Genomic DNA, 20,511 nt, shown 5'->3' with positions numbered 1-20,511 from the left:
TTGGTCCCAAAACCATAGTGGTCAATCACTGGCTTCAGCAGTTACTTGTGCAAGAACAACACGTCACCAGCCCAGCTCAGCAGTAGCAGTAACGCCCCATTCTAACGCATGTGACCGCTGAGGCCAGTGATTGGGCGGGGACCTGAAGTGACTAGGAACGGGGCCATGATGAGGGAAGGTTGGAAATATGGGCAGGTGTTTTCTTTTATTTTTTTTTATTGGGCACTGGTTACAAGGATTGAGTTGGCATGCTCAGGGGGCAGACTAGGAAGATAAAGTGGCCCTGTAAAAAAATTACTAAAAGTGGCCCCATGTTGTAGCAGGGTCCAAATTAAGAGAAGGCAGGGCAAAATACTGTCCCATCAGAACCATATACCACAGTGCAGCACAATATGTTGCTGCCCCTCTGTGATGGCCATCAATAGCTGCCATTTTCTATCCTCCTCCTCTTCCAGTTGTCTCTGATTAAGATATGGAGCAGGAGGCTTAGGAGGTGAGATGCGGGGCACAGCTATTGAATTCAGGAGGGCATGTGTGGTCTGCCAGCAGCAAAGAGTAGGGCTTGGACAGCCCCCGGGGCATCAGACAACAGGGACATTTCCCTGTATAGATCTATAACCAATCCACCCCTGGGTCTGCTCATAGACAACCCCTTTAACTAATTTGGGAATCCTGAAAATTAGAAAATCTGACAATTGTTCAGACGTGTAATATAATGTGGAATTTCACAGGACCAGGAGCAGAACACATATCGAGAACCAGTTATGTTATTCCTCTGAAGTTCTGGACCCAATTTTTTTTATTTATTTTTTTTCACTTGGATTTTCTTCCTAAGAACTCTAAAGAGGTGAGTTTTACATACTTTTCGATGACCATCCAATAATCCAGACTATATCATAATCTAAGACCTATAAGGTCTCATTGATGCTGGATTAAATAAATCATACTATATTACATATTTTATAGTCTGATATCAGTATGTTTATCATTTTTTTGCAGTATATGTGCTGTATATCTACGAGGAGCCCCATACAACCCCCCCTCCCCAGCCCCCACAGGCCTTGAGTCGGCCATGTAGGAATTTGTATTGTCTTTGAGCAGATCTCTTTCTGAGAGTTTTCATTGATTCTTTCTAACTGTAAGTGAAATTCAATCACCACACATCCTTCAATAGCCAAAGAAGCGAAACAACTCTCTAAATACAGCCTTCAAGATGAGCTCATAACCCTTCAGTAGACAACAAAATTCATTAAAGCCCGAGTATTGCTGAGCAGCTGCGGCTACACAAAACAAGACTTCTCTCCAAATGTCCCGCAGGCTGGAGCCATCAGGTTTAATGAACTGATGACTGTCAATCAATCCTGATTTAGAGGGCTGGTCCATGCTTAATATATCACTCATCTTAGCTCAGTGCCGTTTGAAGGATTTACAGAAAGAGCCAGCTCAGCAGTTTTCTATCCTTAGTATGTACACGTACCACCCAGCTATCTGGCTATTGCATAGTCCATAGGGATAAGTACGAAGGTAGCAGGCATAGCAGCTAATATGTGGCCCAACCACTAAGAGGGTCCAATTCTATCAGAAATAAGGTGCAGTTATATACGTTGTTATGAAAACTTTAATACAACCTCATTTTAAGTTTTATTATGGAGCCTCAAGGTTACGTCTTCTGGGTGCATTATCCATTCTGAGCAGCTTTCCTTTTTGCATTATTTTTGTGCTGTTAGATCACAACATTATTCTTGCATATGACATCACTGTTTGCATAATTCCAGTGTTGCAACATCACTGAGTGGATTATTTCTGACATTGTTGTCTTTATGACCTTTGTACTGTGACATCACTGTGTTTATTATCCCTGTACTGTGATATCACTGTGTTTATTATCTCTGTACTGTGACATCACTGTGTTTATTATCCCTGTACTGTGACATCACTGTGTTCATTATCCCTGTACTGTGATATCACTGTGTTTATTATCTCTGTACTGTGACATCACTGTGTTTATTATCACTGTACTGTGACATCACTGTTTATTATCCCTGTACTGTGACATCACTGTGTTTATTATCCCTGTACTGTGACATCACTGTGTTTATTATCCCTGTACTGTGACATCACTGTGTTTATTATCTCTGTACTGTGACATCACTGTGTTTATTATCCCTGTACTGTGACATCGCTGTTTATTATCCCTGTACTGTGACATCACTGTGTTTATTATCCCTGTACTGTGACATCACTGTGTTTATTATCCTTGTACTGTGACATCACAGTTTATTATCTCTTTACTGTGACATCACTGTGTTTATTATCCCTGTACTGTGACATCACTGTGTTTATTATCTCTGTACTGTGACATCACTGTGTTTATTATCACTGTACTGTGACATCACTGTTTATTATCCCTGTACTGTGACATCACTGTGTTTATTATCCCTGTACTGTGACATCACTGTGTTTATTATCTCTGTACTGTGACATCACTGTGTTTATTATCCCTGTATTGTGACATCACTGTGTTTATTATCACTGTACTGTGACATCGCTGTTTATTATCCCTGTAATGTGACATCACTGTGTTTATTATCTCTGTACTGTGACATCACTGTGTTTATTATCTCTGTACCGTGACATCACTGTGTTTATTATCCCTGTACTGTGACATCACTGTGTTTATTATCTCTGTACCGTGACATCACTGTGTTTATTATCCCTGTACTGTGACATCACTGTGTTTATTATCCCTGTACTGTGACATCGCTGTTTATTATCCCTGTAATGTGACATCACTGTGTTTATTATCTCTGTACTGTGACATCACTGTGTTTATTATCTCTGTACTATGACATCACTGGTTTATTATTTCTGTACTGTGACATCGCTGTTTATTATCCCTGTAATGTGACATCACTGTGTTTATTATCCCTGTACTGTGACATCACTGTGTTTATTATCTCTGTACCGTGACATCACTGTGTTTATTATCACTGTACTGTGATATCACTGTGTATGTTTTGCCAATATCATGACATTACTGTGTGCGCTATCCCTGTACCGTAACTTCACTGTGCACATTATTGCACTACTATGACAGCACTGTATACATTATCCCTGTACTGGGACATCACTATGTGCATTAACCCTATGACATCCATATGTGCCTTAGCCTTGTGCATTAGGAAATCCAATCATAAGCTTTTTCAAACATATTGTTGAAAGTGGTCAAGGTGGAATACGACCCCATTCCAAGTTTTGCAATAGGGCCTCATGGTTACTTGTTATGCCCCTGCTACAAGCTCTAGAAAACATGGTGGTTTTCTTCAGTGTCGAACTGGATCTAAGCCTGCCCATACTGAATGTTGCCCTGTGTCTTGTGTGGATTACAATTTCTCTGTAATGCACAGTATGTACAGTACCTCACTGAGTTCAAGAAGGCCTTTGGACTGTGAATTTTACAACAGTCCACAATTCTCGTCAACAGTCTTTCTCCCTGTGAACCTAACCACAGAAGAGTCCATATTTTAGCTATCTTGCATTAAAAAGGGTGGGACTAACAATTTAGGGCCCTCCCATGAGGAGCATGGGCAAGACTAAAACTATTCAGTAATTTGAGTTTCCAATGTTTCGAAATATTGTTTGTAGTGATGAGCAAATTCCTTGAAATTTTATTTGGCCAAATTGGTCAGGCCATTTGATTTGGTTCTGAAAAAGTTGACCGGAATAATAAGTGCTCTAATTGCTCTGGACAGTTGTGTGGTGACATTCTGAGATCTTCTAGGGATGTTTGCAACTCATTTCCAGCTCTTTAATGCCAAGCCAACATTAGTAATACTAGTGACAGTGTCATATATAGCTATGGGTAAATGCATGGCTGCTGATGGTAGCAAACAGCCTCTTTAACAACAAAGGGGGAGATTTATCAAGATTGGTGCTTTCTGTGCCAGTCTTCATATCCCCTGAATTGATGGAGGATGCGCCTAATTTATGCTGAGGTGCAGGGCTCATCATAAATCAGGCGCATTCTCCGGCAGTCCGTGTGCCAAAAATGAAATCTATGACAGGGTCCAGAGGAGGGCAACTAAAGTAATAACTGGAATGGGGCAACTACAGTACCCTGAAAGATTATTAAAATTAGGGTTATTCACTTTAGAAAAAAGACGACTGAGGGGAGATCTAATTACTATGTATAAATATATCAGGGGTCAGTACAGAGATCTCTCCCATCATCTATTTATCCCCAGGACTGTGACTGTGACGAAGGGACATCCTCTGCGTCTGGAGGAAAGAAGGTTTGTACACAAACATAGAAAAGGATTCTTTACAGTAAAAGCAGTGAGACTATGGAGCTCTCTGCCTGAGGAGGTGGTGATGGGGAGTTCACTAAAAGAGTTCAAGAGGGGCCTGGATGTATTTCTGGAGGATAATAATATTACAGGCTATAGCTACTAGAGAGGGGTCGTTGATCCAGGGAGTTATTCTGATTGCCTGATTTGAGTCGGGAAGGAATTTTTTATTCCCCTAAAGTGGGGAAAATTGGCTTCTACCTCACATGGTTTTTTTTGCCTTCCACAGCTTGCAGGATAAAAGGCCGAACTGGATGGACAAATGTCTTTTTTCGGCCTTATGTACTATGTACTATTTTAGTTCAGACCTACCATTTCTGGTTTAATTTGCCCCAGAAAACTGGTGTAAATGAAGATACATTTTGTCTCGGTTGGCGAGGGCAGCGTAAAAAGAGGCAACTTTGACTTTAAAAACAAAAAGTCGTATTTAAGAAGTCACAAACACACAGCTTGTAACTTTTTAAAGCCACTTTCCTGGTGCAAGGGAAATTATGAATCTCCCCCAAAATGTTTTTAAAAAATGTCCTAATAGATTTTTTTTTTTTTGGGCAGCAAATGCTATTGTCTTCTGATCTGAAGAAATCCACCCCAATTGAATTGCCCAAAATTCTGATTTGACACCATATTATTTTTTTAAACTAGAGTTGACTTCTATTTGTTTAAATCAATTTGCTCATCTCTAATGGTCTGTTAGTCTAGAATTAGTGTCCAGCAATGATACTTGTGTCTTCTAATGTCAATGGTCTTGTAGGTGAAGTTCACAGGTAAGTTTACAATTCGTGGGACCAGCACAAAGTCACCCCACTACTGCGTCACAAAAACCACAGCACGTCTCTATGTAAATCAATGGAAATGAGTACCTGTTGTGAAGGTGGCATTGACAGGGTCACTGTGGATATCTCCCCGGATGCCAGACACCGACACCTCATACTGGGACCCAGGTCGCAGAACTTGCATGGAGTACTGACTCAAAGGGGGTTGCAGGCGGAAGGTGGTCTTATCTCCTTCTCCATTAATGGGACCATACTGCAGCTGGATGAAGTCCAGTTTGGCCCTAGCAGGAGTCCATTCCACGAAAGCTACTGTGTCAGAAACATCTCGAACCAGGATGTCAGAAGGGCCATCGATGGCTATGGAAGAAGACAAACCACGGTTAAACTGTATTTTCAAGTGAATTTGCTTGTCTCAGTATGACCGTATTGCTGTCCTTGACCGGACCTTGAAACCTTACCGTATGTGTGAGCAAAGATTCATTATTTTAGACGTAGCCAATATACTTCTAAGGTATTGCTGACTTCCTGAGCTGACCAATGTACTTAATGCACTGTCACCATAAATCTTACCTACGTCATTTGCTATTTGTCGCTGTATTCATCTTCTCTCTACAATCTGTTATTTTTTGCAGTGAATTAAAGCTGCTGAAAGAGGACTGTCATCATATTTGTAACATATAGACCAAGTGCCCTCAGCAATTGCAATTTCCGCAGTATCCAGCTTCTGCCCAGCTGTCTACTTGTATTGCACCATCTTTCTTTCTTACCGGTTGAAACACTGCCCGATGTTGGGGGGCTCCTTGCCTGCTCCTTTAGGGAAATGATGCTGATGGTGTACTCCTCCCCAGGCTTCAAACCCGTCTGGTTATAAGAAGTGACACTGCTGGGGAGCTGAACGGTTAGCCCACCCTCGTTATTCTGTCAATGACAAAATTATGTGATAAACATAAGACTCATGAAGATATAGAAAAATGAACTGATATCTGTGAGGTGGCGGAGAATGACATTCTCCCATATATACAGTAACAATGGTGGTAGTGGTATAGAATGGAGTAATTTACCATTAGATTTCATTGGATCAAAGAGACCTCATATGTTGGGCATAGTTAGGAGATTGGTGGTGGAACTTATGACTGAACACTCTTAAGGTCAGACCTGTGCCACCCAAAGTCTCAGGAGCAGTAATAGGAATTCACTGGATCTCGCAATATGTGAGATCCAACGTGGACATGAAACGAGGACAACAAAAGCTTTAGGCTTTCTTGGCATCCTTATTGTAGGCTTCATTAGGTGAATCCATTGCACTTGCTCTTGTCAGATAAAATGCCAGTCTACCTGATGGGAAACTGATAATCAGTGAGTTCAATTGGGTGCCATTGGCAGTTATGTGCCCTTCCATCATTTTCGTTGCTGTGCTCCTAATATGGAGCAAAACAATGGAAATCAACAATGGTGATGTGAACACAACCTTAGTGGACACTAATGTTTTGCCTAAAATTGTAATTTTTTTTTTATAATTCACTGCCTAAGTGGGGTTGTACCCTGTGTTTAGAGTTGTGTCAGATTTAAATGGAGTCTGTCACCTACTCTGAGCGTTTTAGACCGCTCAGATTGCGTTATAGAACGTTTGCCCTCCATTAAAATAGAATCTCTCTTGTGTCTGTCCCACGTAGAGATCCTGAAAAAAGTACTTGATACAGTTATGCAAATTAGTTGTCGCAAGTGCCCAGGACTGAAGTTACAGCCGCAAGTGCCCAGGCCCCATAGCTATGTGCCCAGATAAACGCCCCCTTTGCAGTCTTCTGGCCCGTCTTCCTCTCCTACTTCGTCCTCCTCCTCTGGCTTGGAGATCTTGGAGATCTTGTGCATGCGCCGGCCTCTGCCGGGCCCGCGAAAGTGCACTGCTTTGCCCGTTATGGGCAGAGGCACTGATCGGCGCTCACACGAGATCTCCAAGCCAGAGGAGTATTCTCCCTGACAACCCAAACCAACACTGGAACCTATTCCCTAGCTTCTCTGTCCTTAATGAAGCCCCTAATCCTACGCCTTTCACCAAGAAGACAAACCTGGCTAATAAGGGATAAATCGGGCAGCATGTTCACTCATACAGTGGGTGGTTGAGGTCGTTCTCGTCAGGGCAAGTGCTCAGCTGAGCCGAAGTTAGGGGATAGCCTTCAGTGGACACCGCTGCAAACAGTTAGTAATAGGTCTGAATAGTGACCCCCGCCACCTCCATTAGTTAGGAACCAGATACTTAACCCAGCCTCAATGTAGCAACAATTTGATTGATCTGTGTTTTAGTGTTACTTAAAGGTTTTGTTTTAAATCTGGCACTTCACACAAAATGCATATATGCAGTATTTCTTAAAGGGGTTGTCCAGCATTTCTTACTTTGTTAAATGTCACCCAAGTTGGCCGTATCCTTGTAAAAAAGAAAAACATACTCACCTGCTCCATGCTGCTCCGTTCTGGCTCCCTGCCTCTCTTCATTGGTCCTTTGGTCCCCATTCTATAAGCTTCTGGGTGGACAGGGTCATGTGCACCTCTGCAGTCAATGACTGACCTCAGCAGAGATGTGCCACCAAGCAGCACATGACCCAGGAGCGTCATGCTGCTTGGAGACACATCACTGCTGCGGCCAGTCATTGGCTGCAGAGGTGCACGTGACCCCACCCATCCGGAAGTTTGAAGACCAGTGAGAGAAGCCAGGGAGCCATAAAAGAGTAGCAAGGAGCAGGTGAATATGAGTTCTCGTCCACAGATGCAGAACACAAGTAAAAACAACACCTGCAGGGGGGCAGTACTAGTCATGAAAGAACCTATTACATGTGCTTGAGACTTTGGAGAGATAAAGATAATGAAATATTTTGAAATATTTATATATTAATATAATAACTCGCTGTATTCATTTCATACAGTGTATATAATTTTTTTCTCCCTGGCTAGACCAGCTGGACCACATACGGCACACTAGCTTAGTAAAAAGCATCTCTTTGGCGGGTTTCCATAGAAACATCAATGCTTATGCTCTTTGCTGGATGCCGACAGGATAAAACTTACCTGCGATTGCTTCGTTTTTCTGCTTATCATGAAGAACGCTGAACTGTCACTTGTTTAGCAAACTACAATTACCCCGTCATAAACAGTTTAGATGGAAGAAATCAACTGAGATGCAAAAAATGATGCGAAGCCCGTATGTAAGCAAGAGGCTGCAACGGACTATAATTTGGGGGTTCACGCTACTACTGAATGTACCATGGACTCGAGCTGTAGGGCATTTTGGATAATAGTTTACTCACAGGAACAAAAGGTGAGAATTCTACAGGGAAAGTGGTCGTTTTTAGGGTGTACTAATTTAATGCACATATAAAGCAATAATGGTGCCAACTAGATAAACAGCCACGTAGAAATAGTAAATGCACCATAGAAACTTAGGCTTCGTTCCCATCTCCGTTAGGCAACTTTGGTGGCAGACAACCGTAAAGGCTAACCTTCTGCCAGAAAAATAACGCTGTATGTAGCTCTATTTTGTCCAGCAGAACTTATGCCAGAAAATTGGCCAAATCCCGCTGGATCCCATTATGGTAAGTGGGGATCCCTTCTATGTGTTGTTCTTCTTTAGTTAGCAAGAAGAGTAGCAAAAAAAAGTGGAGTAACACGTGACTACACACATAGACCTGCATTGTAGTTATATACAAAAACAGAAGCTGCAATACGAAGTAACCATTACACAAAACTTTCTCCTCACATAACTTAATAGGGGAATCAATTTAACAAGGCCAAAAAGTGGATGGGATCAGGACCAGGCTGGCCCACTAGAGTACTGTATGGTCATCTGGTAGACTCATGCTCTCAAACAATAATGTTAACTTAGAAGATAACCGGAGCTGACATTGGAACCAATTATGTTCCACCCAAGTATTAGGAATGGTCCACTGTACTTGGGGCCAGTTGCAAATTTTGCATTTGTGTCCTGAAGTTTTAGGTTAAAAAAAGGAAGCATACAGTCAAGTAGGGTAGATGCCCCAAACATAGCCATACCATTCTTGTGAAAATCCAGGTGCAGCAAATGTGAGCGGCCCCACCCACGGTGCACCCAAATCCTTATATATATTAAAATAAAAAAGACCACAAGAAAGGTATGGTTATGTTTTAGGGCACCTACCCTGTATAGCAGTATGCTTAGTTTTTGGAAGTGACAGACTCCCTGTAAACCTCTGCTCCTCTGTGCAACCTGCACACCAGACTGTGCCTATCTCTACAGTTACCAGAAATAATTGAGATCTTAATATGCAGCAAACGTATCACTTTTACTTAGAGCCCGGGAAGATGGCAGGTCAAGCTTCTTATCCTGCATCCTTCACCTATATTTTCCATTATTGTTGATGGCTCCTCTATTCAGCCGGTCACTGAAGCATGCAGCTTATGAGCGTCCTCTGACAGCAAATCATTCACCAGAACGTGACCATTCTTTCACCATAACAAACAAAGCCTCGATGTATTCAATCCATGTCCAGGGTTTTCCCCTGGATGAGAGTTGATCTCTTGCTCACACACTCCTCTCACCCCATCAAACGCCATCGAGAACCACTTCTAAAAAGACCTTTTTCTCTTCCCATATAAAAGATAAGCGACATACTCTCAATCACACGTCATGACTCCTAAAGATCTTTTTAAGCTTCGTCATGTGGAAGAATACAAGGGCACGCTCCTACGTTGTTGACTTGTTGTCAAAGACCGAACAAAACAGCTCTCAAGCAGGTGAAAAAAAAACCTCAAGCAGTAATATCTGGCCTAAGTCCAGTTTAACAGCTCTCATATTCCTGCAGCCAAGAGACATCTGGGTCGTATCAAGCATGAATTTGTCAGCATGAAAGTGCCTGGAACTGACCGACGATTAGCAGCAATTTTATATAGCGTGGTGAAATATAGAAAGGAAAAACAAGTCTAAATCTTTGCTGAAAACAAAATGAGTCATACGATGTACGCACGGCAGCTCGTGTGGGGTGTTAGAGCTGTGAAATGGTTAAACGGGATTTCAGCCAAAACTAATGCCTGAGACATCAGGGATCGAACGACGGTCAAGGTGGGCAAGATCTTTATTTGAAAGAATGTTCCCAGAAAGATCTTTCATCCATCACCCATTTTCATTGAACATGTATTATGGGAAGTTTGGGCATCTGTAACGGCCAATATGGACTAAAGTGTGTATGGCCCTGTCTGTTCAACCATCAACCAACTTCTGTCTAATTTGTATGGTCAGCTTTAGATAGAAGCAGTTTGAACAATCGTTGGACAAATGATCATCTTGTGAACGATCGTTTGCTAGAAGTAGCCACGCGCAATTTGTCCATATTGGTCTTTATACATGTCCATATTGGTCATGTAAGTTCAATGACACCGGATGAAGACTAAAGAACCTTTCTGGATATGTTCTTTCAAATGATCCTTCTTTAAACCAAAGATCTTTCACCCGACTACCAGATGAAAATGTCAAACACGGTTGACTTGTTTTCAGATGACGTTAGTCTGTCTGGGGTAAGACAATCTTCTCTGTGAAATTTCACCCAATGAATGAGGTGAAATCATACACTTTCTTTGATCAACACTTAGCCTAAGCCAAGTTCAACTTATTGTTGGAAGATGATCTGTGCAGTACCTTCTGTTAGCACCTCCTTAAAGGGGTTCTCCAGGCATTTTTGGGAAAAAATAAATAAAGACACCTCCACTTTTCCAGCAGATGTAGGCGTGCATTAGTTGCAGTGAAGCGCACAATGTTGAGTTTAACCTGTACAGCCTTTCCATTTTCATTGCCTAGTTTCTGTATCCCCCTCCTTCCAGTCTTGATTTTACTTTTTTACACTAGATGGATTTTTCTATGACTGAGGAGGATTTTGAACATTTGAAGGAACAGATGGACTGCATGCTTCCAGAAGGTTAGGAAGATGTCACAAAGATCCCTATATTCACATGCAATTCACTAATAACTAATAATATCATACAAAGGATAGATTATGTGAAAGTTGTTAACGCACCTTAGGGGTGAAACTGATTTCCCAGCCATCAATAGCAAATGGGGGAGGTTCCCACTGCACCTCCACGGAGGTCTGAGTCACATTTTTAAATTGCAGTCCTCTAGGTGGGGAGATATCTGAAAAAAATGTGATAATGTACAATAATAGAAAAAGCGATCGCAGTTCACAACCGCCATCAGGGTGTTCATACCTAATAATAGCGGACAGGAGGATAAATATTGTAGACAGATATAGCCCGATGGCATCAATGTGCTTATTTTATGACATAAATTTAGTTTTGGAGAGCGATATACTAATTACAACTTTAAAGTGTCACTGAACATTCAAAAAACTTTTGATATGTCATAGCAGGATATAAAAGGTTTTGATCGGTGGGGGTCAGCTTGCTGAAACCCTCACTGATCACTAGAATGAGGAAAGAGAAGTGCTCACTAGTGTTGGGCGAGCATGCTCGGCTGAATATCACGTGTGCTCGAGACAGTGTATTTAAATCTAATTTAGCCTCTATTTCTGAAAAGTTTCTGGCAGGATTTGAACTCACAACCTTCTACATTGCAGCAAAGAATGTTAACCACTACACTAAAAAGCTGCATAGCCAACTACTTTAAAAAAAAAAAAAAAAAGGGGGGGGGGGGGGCGACTTCTGCTGTATAGGAATACTTAGTATACTACTAGTAAGTATTCCTATACAGCAGAAGTCTTATATATTTTTTTTAGTAACTGGCTGCATAATGGCCATGCAGCTCTATAGTGTAGTGGTTAACATTCTGGCCTGTAATGTGAAAGGTTGTGAGTTCAAATCTCATCAGAAACTTTTCAGAAATAGAGGCTAAAATAAATTTATATATTTTATATATTTTTTTGTAATTGTAAAAAATGTGTAATTACTAATATATATATATATATATATATATATATATATATACAGTACAGACCAAAAGTTTGGACACACCTTCTCATTCAAAGAGTTTTCTTTATTTTCATGACTATGAAGGCATCAAAACTATGAATTAACACATGTGGAATTATATACAGAACAAACAAGTGTGAAACAACTGAAAATATGTCATATTCTAGGTTCTTCAAAGTAGCCACCTTTTGCTTTGATTACTGCTTTGCACACTCTTGGCATTCTCTTGATGAGCTTCAAGAGGTAGTCCCCTGAAATGGTTTTCACTTCACAGGTGTGCCCTGTAAGGTTTAATAAGTGGGATTTCTTGCCTTATAAATGGGGTTGGGACCATCAGTTGCGTTGAGAAGAAGTCAGGTGGATACACAGCTTATAGTCCTACTGAATAGACTGTTAGAATTTGTACTATGGCAAGAAAAAAGCAGCTAAGTAAAGAAAAACGAGTGGCCATCATTACTTTAATTTATGAAGGTCAGTCAGTCAGCCGAAAAATTGGGAAAACTTTGAAAGTAAGGGCTATTTCACCATGAAGGAGAGTGATGGGGTGCTGTGCCAGATGACCTGGCCTCCCCAGTCATCGGACCTGAACCCAATCGAGGTGGTTTGGGGTGAGCTGGACCGCAGAGTGAAGGCAAAAGGGCCAACAAGTGCTAAGCATCTCTGGGAACTCCTTCAAGACTGTTGGAAGACCATTTCAGGGGACTACCTCTTGAAGCTCATCAAGAGAATGCCAAGAGTGTGCAAAGCAGTAATCAAAGCAAAAGGTGGCTACTTTGAAGAACCTAGAATATGACATATTTTCAGTTGTTTCACACTTGTTTGTTATGTATATAATTCCACATGTGTTAATTCATAGTTTTGAGGCCTTCATAGTCATGAAAATAAAGAAAACTCTTTGAATGAGAAGGTGTGTCCAAACTTTTGGTCTGTACTGTATATGAATGCATAATATGTGGGAAACTACTACTGATGTTTTAGCCATACTATATTTACATATATTATAATATATTATATATTCTAAATATATAATAATATATGTAAATATATTATGGCTAAAAACTTATACAGGGAGTGCAGAATTATTAGGCAAGTTGTATTTTTGAGGATTAATTTTATTATTGAACAACAACCATGTTCTCAATGAACCCAAAAAACTCATTAATATCAAAGCTGAATATTTTTGGAAGTAGTTTTTAGTTTGTTTTTAGTTTTAGCTATTTTAGGGGGATATCTGTGTGTGCAGGTGACTATTACTGTGCATAATTATTAGGCAACTTAACAAAAAACAAATATATACCCATTTCAATTATTTATTTTTACCAGTGAAACCAATATAACATCTCAACATTCACAAATATACATTTTTGACATTCAAAAACAAAACAAAAACAAATCAGTGACCAATATAGCCACCTTTCTTTGCAAGGACACTCAAAAGCCTGCCATCCATGGATTCTGTCAGTGTTTTGATCTGTTCACCATCAACATTGCGTGCAGCAGCAACCACAGCCTCCCAGACACTGTTCAGAGAGGTGTACTGTTTTCCCTCCTTGTAAATCTCACATTTGATGATGGACCACAGGTTCTCAATGGGGTTCAGATCAGGTGAACAAGGAGGCCATGTCATTAGATTTTCTTCTTTTATACCCTTTCTTGCCAGCCACGCTGTGGAGTACTTGGACGCGTGTGATGGAGCATTGTCCTGCATGAAAATCATGTTTTTCTTGAAGGATGCAGACTTCTTCCTGTACCACTGCTTGAAGAAGGTGTCTTCCAGAAACTGGCAGTAGGACTGGGAGTTGAGCTTGACTCCATCCTCAACCCGAAAAGGCCCCACAAGCTCATCTTTGATGATACCAGCCCAAACCAGTACTCCACCTCCACCTTGCTGGCGTCTGAGTCGGACTGGAGCTCTCTGCCCTTTACCAATCCAGCCACGGGCCCATCCATCTGGCCCATCAAGACTCACTCTCATTTCATCAGTCCATAAAACCTTAGAAAAATCAGTCTTGAGATATTTCTTGGCCCAGTCTTGACGTTTCAGCTTGTGTGTCTTGTTCAGTGGTGGTCGTCTTTCAGCCTTTCTTACCTTGGCCATGTCTCTGAGTATTGCACACCTTGTGCTTTTGGGCACTCCAGTGAGGTTGCAGCTCTGAAATATGGCCAAACTGGTGGCAAGTGGCATCTTGGCAGCTGCACGCTTGACTTTTCTCAGTTCATGGGCAGTTATTTTGCGCCTTGGTTTTTCCACACGCTTCTTGCGACCCTGTTGACTATTTTGAATGAAACGCTTGATTGTTCGATGATCACGCTTTAGAAGCTTTGCAATTTTAAGAGTGCTGCATCCCTCTGCAAGATATCTCACTATTTTTGACTTTTCTGAGCCTGTCAAGTCCTTCTTTTGACCCATTTTGCCAAAGGAAAGGAAGTTGCCTAATAATTATGCACACCTAATATAGGGTGTCAATGTCATTAGACCACACCCCTTCTCATTACAGAGATGCACATCACCTAATATGCTTAATTGGTAGTAGGCTTTCGAGCCTATACAGCTTGGAGTAAGACAACATGCATAAAGAGGATGATGTGGTCAAAATACTCATTTGCCTAATAATTCTGCACGCAGTGTATATATATATATGTCTACATTTTATTTAGCCTCTATGTCTGATGGGATTTGAACTCACAACCTTCTACATTACAGCCCAGAAGGTTAACAACTACACTATAAAGCTGCATGGCCAGTTTTGCAACAAAAAAAAAAGGAAGTATTCCTATACAGCAGAAGTTTCATATATTTTATTTTTTTAAAGTAACTGGCCATGCAGCTCTATAGTGTAGTGGTTAAGATTCTTTGCTGTAATGTAGAAGGTTGTGAGTTTGAATCAAATCAGAAACTTTTCAGAAATAGAGGCTAAATTAGATTTAAATACACTGGGGTGTCCCCAAGCATTGACTCCATATATGGACATAGCTATATATGGAGTCAGAGCAGAGACTCCTAAGCTGAATTAGAGTTCCGACCCTCCACTCTTCAGAGCAGGGGGTGTCTGGTTTAATGCTTGGGTTCTCCCATTGACTTCCACTGTGCTCGAGTGCTCGAGCATCGGGAAGTGTTCTACTCGAGCACCAGAGCACACAAGCACTTTGGTGCTCGACCAACACTAGTGCTCACATATCAGGCTCTCTCTCCTCGCTGCAGGAGATGGACAATAGAAAGTCTATGGGCCTGTCTCGATTCTGTCCTCTGCGGCAAGGAGAAAGAGTGCTATGTGTGAGGGCTTCTCTCTCTTCGTTCTAGCGATCGGTCTGCGTGTCAGCACTCAGTCCCCCTCTGATCAAAACCTTTATAATGTGTCTATAACATAGCAAAAAATTTTTAAAGTTCAGTGACGCTCTAAAGTGAGGCTCTCACATTGATTAGAAACTTTATAGAATTTACTGTATCTACATTAAATTACTTGCTGTTTGATTTGACTGTTTTTACTGTGCAGTTTTAAAAAAAAAGAAACCTGCTAACTGGGATCCACCAACAAGCTGCTGTTTACAGATCTAATAATAATAAGGTCTTAAAAAGAAAAATTACCAGCAGCCAATCTGCTGTTGGATTTTAGTCAAAGGTGGAGTTTCACTTTATCTGTGACCGTGGCGGCAGAACGGTAAAGGATATTTAAAGGAAGTGGAATGATTAAAATCCATGATGGATCTAAATCACTGATAACGTTATTCCAAGACATCAATGCAAACTTCAAATACATCAGGTTATTCTAAACTGCATCTATGTAACTGGTTAAAAGAAATAACCTGATTGGTAAAATGGATTACAACATGAGCACAGGTTTAATGACCCAGACACTATATATGCTTATCAGGATCTGATCGGTGGCGGTCCAACCCCCGGGACCCCCGCCGATCAGCTGTTTGAGAAGGCAGTGGCGCTCCTGCGAGTGCTGCAGCCTTCTCCGTGCTCACCAAGCACAGCGCTGTACGTTGAAGTGAATGGGACTGAGCTGCAATACCAAACACAGCCACTATACAATGTGCTTGGTATATTGTGGAGAGGTCACAGAGCTCGTCTGAGTGCTGCGGCCCCGGTATACAGCTGATTAGTGGTGGCGTTGGGAATTAGACCCTCAATGATCATGAGGGTCGATCATCAATATTTAATTCCTGGAAAATCCAACAGCTCAACAGCTTTGGCAGAAATCTTGATGGATTGGATTCCATAATGGCTCAGTGAAGCTTGTGGTTATTTTGTGGCACGTATACACTTCAGACCGCGCTATTTTGGAGCATCTACTATGTACAGACTGATACTCACGTGTGGAGGTGGTGATACTGGCTGGCTCGCTGGTGATGTCGCTGATGACCGAGCATACGCTGATATTGTATGTCGTCCCCGGCTCTAGTTCTCGTAGGGTCACAGCACTCCAGTCTCCTGGGACCCTCTGCTGTAGCCTCTGTTGGGGTCCCCACTCTCCTGGCAATGCTGGCTGGTAAGAGATGACATACTCGGTCACAGCAGGCGTGCCTTCCCATACCAAGTCTATCCAGTGGTCCCCCACTGCCGTAACACTGAAATCCACCGGTGGGGCAACTGGGAAGAGATAAATAAGGACAATCAACAGAAATGTCTTATGAAGCAATGCAATATTGCTGTACTGTATATTACAATAGGAGCAACCAATTTAGCAATTTTTCATATAATTTACGAAATGAAGTAAATTGATAAATGGAGTGAGGAAAAACACTTAAAGTCTTTATCATGTAAAATAAACAGCAGGTAAATGTAAAACAGTACCATCAAAAACAACAGTTCTGCCCTACCTGGAAACTTTATAAAAGCAGGCAGGCTGCCAATGACAGATCTTATTATGTATTCTTTAGTGTGTAATTGTGGCTCTTGTGAATATCCAGGATGGGCTCAGATCATTAATATCTATCTATCTATCTATCTATCTATCTATCTATCTATCTGTCTATTATCTATCTATCTATCTATCTACAGTCAGGTCCATAAATATTGGGACATCTACACAATTCTAAAATTTTTGGCTCTACTGTATACACCACCATAATGGATTTGAAATAAAACAAACAAGATGTACTTTAACTGCAGACCGTCAGCTATAATTTGAAGGTATTTACATCCAAATCAGGTGAATGGTGTAGGAATTACAACAGTTTGCATATGTGCCTCCCACTTGTTAAGGAACCAAAAGTATTGGGACAATTGGCTTCTCAGCTGTTCCATGGCCAGATGTGTGTTATTCCCTCATTATTCCAATTACAATGAGCAGATAAAAGGTCCAGAGTTCATTTCAAGTGTGCTATTTGCATTTGGAATCTGTTGCTGTCAACTCTCAAGATGAGATCCAAAGAGCTGTCACTATCAGTGAAGCAAGCCATCATTAGGCTGAAAAAACACAACAAACCCATCAGAGAGATAGCAAAAACATTAGGTGCGGCCAAAACACCTGTTTGGAACATTCTTAAAAAGAAGGAACGCACCGGTTTTATTTCAAATCCATTGTGGTGGTGTATATTACTGTGGGGGAAATTACTGTGTGGGGGACACTACTTTGTGGGGGGCAATGTGGGGGACACTACTGTGTGGGGGGCAACGTGGGGGACACTACTGTGTGGGGGGCAACGTGGGGGACACTACTGTTTGGTGGACACTACTGTGTTGGGGGCAGTGTGGGGGACACTACTGTGTGGGGGGCAGCGTGGGGGACACTACTGTGTGGGGGGCAGCGTGGGGGACACTACTGTGTGGGGGGCAACGTGGGGGACACTACTGTGTGGTGGACACTACTGTGTTGGGGGCAGTGTGGGAGACACTACTGTGTGGGGGGCAGCGTGGGGGACACTACTGTGTGGGGGGCAGCGTGGGGGACACTACTGTGTGGGGGATACTACTGTATGGGGCAGTGTAAAGGACACTACTGTGTGGGGGCAGTGTGGGGGAAATTACTGTGTGGGGGGCAGCGTGGGGGACACTACTGTGTGGGGGGCAATGTGGGGGACACTACTGTGTGGGGGACACTACTGTGTGGGGAAATAGAAGGCCACAGCAGCATATCCAACGGATTCTTCTTTATTATCGAAAGTTTCACAGCATAGTGTACAGAAAAGTAGCAACGTTTCGGCTAAGTATAGCCTTTGTCAAGCATATGTTACAAATGTGACTACCAACATATAAATCTAAAAAATAGCTACTCCCACAATCATGACTGCCCAATCAATAGTAAGATCGGTTGACACACCTACATAAAGTCAAATCACATTGAGGCTATATCTAAGAGTTCCACTCACATTTGAATGCGGGTGTACCAGGATTGCAGTTCACAGTGACATCCTCAACTAGTGAATTGCAATTCCTGGATGTACGGGTGTATGTGATGGAGGGTCAAATTGCTACGGACCTCTATCAGAAACCCACCGATAGAAATACCCTTCTCATGCATGATAGCTATCACCCCCGTAAAATGCTTGACTTTATACCTTGGAGTCAACTATTAAGGGTCAGAAGAATTGTTTCTGATGACCATATATGTACTCAGAGGTTTGATGCCATGTGTAATCACTTCATTTACGTGGCTACCCTAAGACACTACTCAATAGGACTAAACATAGAGTGACATTGATTGACAGAGGCTCTGCGCTTCAGAAATCCACTAAAGCCAGATCCGTGGCTAGGGTTCCTTTTGTCTCCATCTTCGGCCGGGACAGTGGTGACATAGCGCACGTGCTCAGGAAGGAATGGCATATACTCCAAAGGGGGTTGCCAGAGATAGAAGAATTCAAGTCCCCGCCGATGATGGCATACAGGAGGAACTCTAGCCTACGTGATAGATTGGTAAAAACTGATGTTGGTGACCAATCTAGGACTGTACAGAAATTGCTTGCTCCACATTAGAATGGCACTTATCCATATTTGTCTTGCTGCAATCGTGGTAATGTCCTCAAAGGGGACCATTTCTTTCACCCCTATAGTGGTAAAAAGTATAAAATAAATGGCTATTACACCTGTAGATCATGTGACGTAATATATGCCATTCAGTGCCCCTGTAGCCTCACTTATGTAGGGGAGACTACCATGGAAATCCGTGAACGGATTAATAAACATAAGAGCACGATTCGCAAGAAAAACATGGATAAGCCTGTAGCCAAACATTTTGTTGAAGCCGGACACTCTGTGAACCAACTACGCTTCAGGGTGATAGACAGCGTGGGTTTCCTCCGTAGAGGGGGAGATAAGGATGCCATACTGAGAAAAAAAGAGCTCAAATGGATTTATACGCTGAGGTCCCTACAACCATTTGGACTCAATCTTGAGTTCAATGTGGCAGGAATCAGCTAAAATCTCATCTGTTATGTAATATATGTTTTAATATTTTATCACTATTATTTGAATATATCACTTTAATAGCAACTGTCCAATAGTGATTGCACACCTATATATTTGCCCATTTAAATGAGGTGATTCACAACATGATGACTTTTGATAGTGTACGCAATATATTTTGCTATATATCTATACCTGTTTTTTTTGGGATTTGATTAAGACCGCCTAATGGAGGATCGTGGCTACGCATCGGCATGGCGGTATTTCGGTATAAGCTGCATGACGCGATATAAAGCATTATGGCTATGTGATGGTCCATTGGATTATTTCTCGATCGGATGTCCTGCACGCCGATGCGTGACGTCGGTGGTGCGGGCGCATCCTATTGGTTGCCACGTTGCCTCCTTAGCCTCGCGTTACTTGGTTACGTCACATGTGGTCGCGGCCGAATGATGTGAGCCGGCCGCAGTTTGATGACGTACATGGACATGCGCACTTTCAACATTGGAACGCCAGACGCCATGCCGATGCCTACTCTTGATCCCTCCATACAGGTGAATGTGTTCTACTCGCATATGTTCATTTGAAACAGTTGGTTAGTTAGACATAGCCTCAATGTGATTTGACTTTATGTAGGTGTGTCAACCGATCTTACTATTGATTGGGCAGTCATGATTGTGGGAGTAGCTATCTTTTAGATTTATATGTTGGTAGTCACATTTGTAACATATGCTTGACAAAGGCTATACTTAGCCGAAACGTTGCTACTTTTCTGTACACTATGCTGTGAAACTTTCGATAATAAAGAAGAATCCGTTGGATATGCTGCTGTGGCCTTCTATTTCTACTATTCACTTGTGGACCGCGTTGGATCTGTGGTCTATTGCCCAGCTGTTGCATGGTTTCCACTATTGCTCTGCATAAGCCGTATGTAGTGCTGCTCCTGAACCTACCTTTTTCCACTACTGTGTGGGGGACACTACTGTGTGGGGGGCAGTGTGGGGGACACTACTGTGTGGGGGACACTACTGTGTGGGGGACACTACTACACTACTGTATTGGGGCAGTGTGGGGGATACTACTGTGTGGGAGGACT

At 42.0% G+C, this 20,511-nt stretch overlaps 1 protein-coding gene across 1 annotated transcript in view; it reads right to left on the bottom strand.

Annotated features, from left to right (window-relative positions):
- Positions 1 to 20,511, bottom strand: part of TNR (tenascin R) — a 203,017-nt gene that overhangs the window by 108,964 nt on the left and 73,542 nt on the right. Inside the window, exons 3-6 of the mRNA XM_040407231.1 lie at positions 16,386 to 16,661; positions 11,155 to 11,270; positions 5,887 to 6,037; positions 5,207 to 5,476 (exon numbers count right to left, since the gene is read on the bottom strand). Of these exons, the coding sequence (XP_040263165.1) occupies positions 5,207 to 5,476; positions 5,887 to 6,037; positions 11,155 to 11,270; positions 16,386 to 16,661 (813 nt within the window). The remainder of the gene's footprint in view (positions 1 to 5,206; positions 5,477 to 5,886; positions 6,038 to 11,154; positions 11,271 to 16,385; positions 16,662 to 20,511) is intronic.

This window comes from Bufo bufo, chromosome 9 (assembly GCF_905171765.1).
Source record: "Bufo bufo chromosome 9, aBufBuf1.1, whole genome shotgun sequence".
NCBI lineage: Eukaryota > Metazoa > Chordata > Amphibia > Anura > Bufonidae > Bufo > Bufo bufo.
The sequence above is the reverse complement of the archived record's forward strand: the minus strand, read 5'-3'. Positions and strand labels throughout refer to the sequence as shown.